Below are 7,275 nucleotides of genomic sequence, written 5' to 3'. Positions count from 1 at the left end.
TTCCAGCAACAAATGTTATAATTTTATAGTTATATTTTGGGACAACCATATTTTTTATGTTTGTCCCAAAATATAACTATAAAATTATAGTCACTTGAACCATTTTATGGTAATTTCAACTATTTTATGGTTATAACAACTATAATTATAGTCATTTTAGGTTGCCAATTATAACATTTGTTGCTGGAACTATATATATAGTTACTGTTATTATTATTATAGCAGTAATAATCATAATTATAGTAATATATAATTATAGTTACAAATACCAAACATTTTTCTCTCTGTGTATGGTTTAAAATTAGAAATATAAAATTTAGTACAGCGTGTTTTCAGTATGGCAGATGAGTTACGGCAGATGGTCTTTCGTATCGCGATCAGAGATTTGAGATATGTCTCTTCGTCACCAGCATAATCTTTGAATATTAGCTAGACCAACCAATCGAGTTTCACAGCTTTTCAATATGTAATGGGGCGAACAAATTATATCGTACCGCGTGTCTGACACGTGGATGACGTCGAATGATGGATCACTCAGATTTCCGATTTTAGCCATGTAAAGGAAATCCGAAGGTCATTATGTCACAGCAGCCTCTAGTTAAGTTTGAAAAATTGTAGCTAAATCAAAAACATTTCATAACTCTAATTTTTAAATATAAATTAACGCGTTCGGATAAAACATAAATTTAAAAGTTAGTCTGAAATTAACTTTCATACTTTGTATGAGCTAGATGAAATAAAAAGCTACAGAATGCAGAAGGAAACTTTTACAGAATTATTTCACATTGGAAAAAATAATGGGATTGTAATGAAAGTTTAAATAAGAAATGATATGAAAGATTATTGTAAAATAAATTCAATTTTACTCATCAACAATAATACATCTGTACGCATTATACTATGCTATAGCTATATGAGTGTATATATCGATATCATATAAGAAAAGAATGGATTTTTTTCAACAAATTGAATCGGTCATCAGCACTATGTACCTACTGATTACTCGCGTTCAATAAATTAATATTATTTCTATCCAATTAAACTATTTTGTGTACACGATGAAGAAGGAAGACAAACAAAGGATGAAACAGGAATGAAAATAGTGGAGCGAGATTAGCATAATGTCTGTATCAAGAGAAGATAAAAAAAGGCATGAAGAAGATGGAAGATCTCGAAGAAAGAAGAAAAGAAGGCAAAAGCATTTGAAATCAGAATCTTTTATGGAAAACAAAAATTGAAGGTATGAGCTTCTAAGAGAAAGAGGAGAAAACACAAAAAGAAGAAAAATGGAGGATTTAAAACATAAAAATATTAAAAGCAAAACATAGAAAATGTAAAATATAACACATAAAACTAAAAAACATAAAATGTATAAAATATAAAATGTAAAACATAAAACCTTATCTAAAAGTTCGACGTTCGATTGTCTTTATATGTCCGCAATATTGCAAACACTTAAATTTTTATTATATTTTCTGAATCTTTAATTTGTATTAAAAAATAAGATCTGAATTTATTCCATTCTTGGCAATATTAGATTTGCCAAATTCTTGACCTTAATTAGAAATTCCTAAATTAAAAATTTTTTTACCTGGATTGTGTGCGACCATTTCAAGAATTTTCTTTTTGCTGATTGTGTGGAATACTGAACAGCGGATAAGAAATAGAGAGAGAGAGAGAGAGAGAGAGAGAGGAAGGACGAAAAGAAGATAAAAACATTTCTGGTCCGGTGTCAGTTGCTGACGGATGGGTCCATGAGCTTCTTCAAGGTCTCACAAATCTGCAACGAATCCATAGTCCTTTCATCTCATTCGTTTCAACTCAGTGTAAATGTACACGAATTATATTTATATTCTTAAACTATCAGATTCTTCCCAATTTCTGTCAACTTCCCATAACGCGTATATTTTATTCCAAACCAGAAAAAATAAGCTAAATTATTAATTCTTGATCCTCTTACAACAAGTTATATTTTATACTAATAATTTGAAAAATTAACGCATGGCATTGAATTGATAATAAATTAAAGTATCACAAACCTTAAATATTTACACTTCATAATTTTTTAATAGATCTAGTGATTATTATTTTTAACACAATCGATAAACTAGAAGCCTATACCAGTCGAAGCTGGATCTTTAATGCTTTTTAAATAACTTCTATGTGAATTTATATACTAAATATGTAGTTATTTGAACTGTGCGCCGAAATGTTTTTTCGAATTTTTAAACGCAATCACTACTATAGTAATATTACAAATTAAATTGATAAGCAATTTAATAATTTGATGCTCAATCTGGCATCTATTAGAAAGATGTTAATGTAATGAAAAATTGTGAATAAATTTATTGCGAAAAATATTATCTCGGCCGGGAGTCGAAGCCGGATCTCTTGTATTCCGTACGAACGTCGTAAGCCTTTAGACTACCGAGGTCTCAGTAATATTATATTACTAAAGCCTCGGTAAGGTTATTATTTTTTAAAAAATCAATTATTTTGGAAGCTACCTTCCAGAAAAAATATTCTAGATATCCTTTTATTTCTTTTGGATCTTATAAAAATAAATATGTTTAATAGAATATAGGAACTATCTTCTCGGTATATTGATACATTTAATATATATAAATAATATATATAGATAATTCTTTATATATATTATTATATATAATAATATATATAAATAATATATATATATCTTCAATAATATAATTGATGCACTCATATTTATGATCTTAAGATAACTTTTCAGATCGGTAATAGGTCGCTCCAGCAAAGAACATGACTGTATTTCGAAGATCGGTACAATATCAAACGAAGCAGAGTCACGATCTTCGGATCGTTTCGCCAGATTGTGCTAGCAGTCCTATAGGTTCGTTGAAGACATATCGTCTTCTGCCTTATCGACACAAAGTTAGCGCGAATCGAACCAGCGAAAGGCCCCGCGGTCATGTTTTTCATTCGAGTCCGTCTCGTTCACATCGAAACCGGTTTTCTACAGAGAGATTTGAATTTCGCAGCAAAGAACGAATCCTCTTTCTCCTACGGCCGAGAGCTAAATGCCTTAAATCAATTCACCAGAAATACTCAACGTTTCCTTATCATATTTTAGATTTAATATTTTCATGTTCTTTTTCTCTTTGTACGTGTTGAAATTGTTGTATCTAATAATTATAGGACTAATTATAGGAATAATTATAGGAATAATTACAGGAATAATTTATATAATATAGAAATAGTCCTAAAAATTTTTAAATCTTTAAATTATAAAATGGATTTTTATCTACTCTTTCTACTTGTCAGATTAAATTGTTAAGGCAAAATATAATGCGTATAAAATTTTTACATTTAATAGTATTCTATTAAACATATTTCTTATTACACTATAATTTTATTTCAATTATTTATGTTCTTCCTAATGAAAGAATAATGTTTTAATCTATTTTCATAAAAATTTTAAGATACAACATTATAGTGCTACGTAAATTATTTTTTAAAAATATTTTTTAACATTGATCAGTATAATAATTTTCAAATTTGATATTTAAATCACAAGCATTATTTGCAAATTAATTAATATCTTGTGTTAATAAAAAAAATAGTATTCCACGAATTTAAATTAAGAAACACGTCATTAGTTTTCATTTAAGAAATTCGTACCTTCCCATAATAACCAATTAAACGCAACATAACATCAATGTTATAATTTTACATTCAACAATACAAATATAATATAGTGTCTGTGTTACATAACAGTTACATTGTTGAACGTAAAATTATAATATCAATGTTAGATTACTTTTAATTGGTGTTTACTGGGTTATATTAAATCAACAATGTTCGCTGATTCTCTTACCGTGAGCAACGGTAACGAAGCAAACGGAGTTACTCGTTGATAGTGAGCGCATTTGGTGGTAGGGATCCACTCATAGTGGTCGTCGGCCCCAGTCAGGGCCTTCCTCCCTCTGTGTTGCTCATGGAGTCTTTTCCCCGTTTACATCACATTAAGTGGGGAGGAACAGGCTCATTGCACGAGAAGTGGGGGAGTTAGGCCCAGAAAAAGATAAGAAGAGAAGGAAGAAGAGAAGGAAGAAGAGAAGGAAGAAGAGAAGAGAGAAGATAGAGTGAGAAAGTTCTCTCACAACGACGATGTTGCATTGTTTACGACAGGGTAAGCCTGCTGCGGCACAGCCATGTTGGATTCCTTTCGCGGCTGTAGATCAAAATTATAAGGCGGAACGCGCCTTGGAACGTCCGCTCGAGATCCTCTTGAGTGTGCCACGAATCTTCCTCTTTCGCTTTTCTCTCTTTTCATCGCTCCGACGAAAAAGGGAGCAAGGGCGCTTCGGGAATGCCACGAAGATCGATCGCTTCGCTTGTCCTCTCTTTTTCGACCGTTCAGCAAACGAGAGCGCGAACCTTCTTCAGCCTCGTGTCTCTCTTCTGCTGCTCTGGCTGCCTTGCGAGCAGCCATTCATTGGGTAGATAGGTCAGGTGACATGTATCGCGTGTCGCGCTCATCGAGCAGTTCAATGGCTGCTTGTCAGTGGATGAACGTTCGCCAGCAACAAGTGACTTGAATGTGGATATAGGAAAGATGCCTGTTCTTTAAACAGATGTTTCGAGTTTGTGTTGGAAGGGATATTGATCCAATGATATACATATGCACTCTTAGAACCTGAAGACTTAAATCAAATCATATACATGGGTGCGCACGCGCTCGTTTAATTGTCTTTAATTATTATCTCGTTTTTATGTTAAAATTTTTTAGTATTTTCCTAGCCCAAATTGATACAATGCTATGATCCATGCATTATTTAACGATTACAATAGAAATTAAATGGAAATTAGACCGATAAAAATAAATCAAGTAAAGAGTTCTATTTTTAATCGAACCGCAAAGATGCTAAATAATATAATATTATTTATTATGTACAGATCCATTTATTGACAATAACTTAATAATTGTTTGTTTTTAAATATATGTATATTAACAAATTACATTAATTATTTCTTTTATCTTATTTTATTAATCTTTTATAATACCTATTTTAATACATATTTCAAAAAAGACATGGTAGTGTCTCGCGTCAAGATTATTACATAGTATAACTATACTTAGTATTTACAAATTACTTTTAAATTTTTCTATTTGAATCTTTGAAATTTTAGTACTTCTCTTTAATAAATTTTTTATAATTGCAATTAATTTACATAAAACTATATGTTTCGCGTTAAATTTTGCTTTATAACGTTCAGTTCCCGTTTGAAGTTTCATCGAATAGATCAGCAAGGCGCATAATAAACCGCAGTGAATCGTGGAGGTCGAGAGAGCTGCCTAAGGTGAGTCTAGGGCCGCAGTCATTTTTCCACAGCCTCGTGCAGAGCGGTCCAGTCGGAGACCAGTCCTCTCCTCTCTCTCTCCTTTCTACCGCCTATCTCCCTCCACTCCATTCTGCAGATATCCTGGACCCCGGCATGCCCGTGGTGCCTTCCACCTAACTACCTGAGGACTAGGTAAGTTTCGCAGCTCTTACCTTTTGGAGTTACGGCGAAGGCGCTTTAGGAGAAATAAGGCCCAGAAGGTGGGTCTCAGGCAACAATGACGCCCAGTTGAACGCGACGACTCGACACTCTTCGCATGTCCAAAAGTGCATAGGCTGTTTAAACAAGTTTACACTCGTAAAAAAATTGTGCCAAGTTAATATATTGATCCGGATTGATCGACAGATCATATTCGTGTGTGAATCTGATTATCGTGATCTCTCTATCTCCTGCGGTGTTAAAAATTTAATTTGCAGTGTATTTATTCGAAATTTCTAGAGCATTTTAATTCTTAAGCCTTAGTGAATAAATCCGTAAATCGATTAATAACTTTATAGTGCAATATGATACAAATTTGAGTGTCGTTAACGTTGAAAAAGTTACGGTGGAAGATGTGCGAGTGCGGTGATGAGTGCTCCGAGGACACGAAGACGCGGGAACTCCAAGATGTCCTGTTTCGTTAGATTCACAAAAACGTTAGATTAAAAATCTAAGGGCAAGCTTAATAACGAAAATTCTGAACGAGATTAAGAATCGAACAGCTGAAATGGCTACCCTCGGTCTCTCCAAAGTCTTCATATTGGACAAGTATTTTACGGAGTTACAGAAGTTCTGGGAGACCGAGAAAAAACTTCAAGGTACAAAGTTGCAAAGCTGTGACAGCATCTTCCTGTTGATTTTAACGATCTGGAACATTTTTCTCGATTACTAAAACTTGTAATCCACAAATTTACTTTGTTTTATTCTTAGAATTGATACATTTTCTTATTAGATTCTCAACACTGCATTTATCGCATGCTTGTGTTATCGCTCCTAAAATCTATACAATATTTTCTCTTTTATATGTAATAAATATTTATTATTATATATATCATTATACGGTTTCATTTTGAAATTTACGATTGAAATTTGCGCATTGAAGTACATCATCATCTATAATTTTCTAATATTTTAAAATTGTGTAATATTTTTAATTGTAGAATTTTATATTAATGTGTACAAATGTGAAATTACTACATTTTATTATTCCTAAATTTATGAAATCTTAAATCTTTGAATTCAGTGACATATGATTTTCAAGTTCAAAACAAAATTGCGTAACTTCTGAATATTAATTTATTAAAACATTATACATATAATACTCTCTCTTTTGAAAGAGTTATTGTATGTATACACATGTATTAATACATATTTGAATTTAACATACAAGTAATAAATACAAAAAGCTTGATCTAAAAAAAAGCTTTTGCCGGAAACAAAAAGTACTTTTATTCATCAGTTTTTATGACAACAACTGAAATTTAAATCTTCCTATTTTATTAATGATAATCAGTTAATAGATTATTTTATTTAATAATGAAGATTTATAAGATAAACCGTTAGATTTTAATTGCTCAGGCAGGCTCCAAAACACTTGATACGACCCTGCTATGCTGAAAATGAAGAGTTGCGGTGGTCATTATAAAAGTTGCCTACGCTTTACAGTTAAAGTAATACAATTTCTTTACATCTTCGCGGCTGTTCTTCCTTGATTATCTTCCAGCATTCTTAACTGTATCCAGAGATTAAAGTCTTTCATAAAAAATTTATATGATGTCCGGAATAAGAAATTTATATCATCCACATTTATATTAAATTGTCATAAACGATTATATTTATGCCTTTTTACTGCCGATATGACCTTCGATTTTTTGTAATCAGTAAAATGTGTGTGTGTGTGTGTGTGTGTGTGTG

General features: G+C 31.8%; 1 protein-coding gene across 1 annotated transcript in view; it reads left to right on the top strand.

Moving 5' to 3' along the window:
• Positions 1-5,952: 5,952 nt before the first annotated feature.
• The window catches only part of dachs (unconventional myosin-IXb-like dachs), a 32,724-nt gene continuing 31,401 nt past the window's right edge, over positions 5,953-7,275 (top strand). Inside the window, 1 exon segment of the mRNA XM_018455708.1 lies at positions 5,953-6,179. Within this exon segment, the coding sequence (XP_018311210.1) occupies positions 6,089-6,179 (91 nt within the window). The 5' untranslated portion in view covers positions 5,953-6,088.

The sequence above is a fragment of the Mycetomoellerius zeteki genome, unplaced genomic scaffold (genome assembly GCF_001594055.1).
Source record: "Mycetomoellerius zeteki isolate Tzet28-1 unplaced genomic scaffold, Tzet1.0 scaffold506, whole genome shotgun sequence".
In the NCBI taxonomy this organism is placed as follows: Eukaryota; Metazoa; Arthropoda; class Insecta; order Hymenoptera; family Formicidae; genus Mycetomoellerius; species Mycetomoellerius zeteki.
The sequence above is the reverse complement of the archived record's forward strand: the minus strand, read 5'-3'. Positions and strand labels throughout refer to the sequence as shown.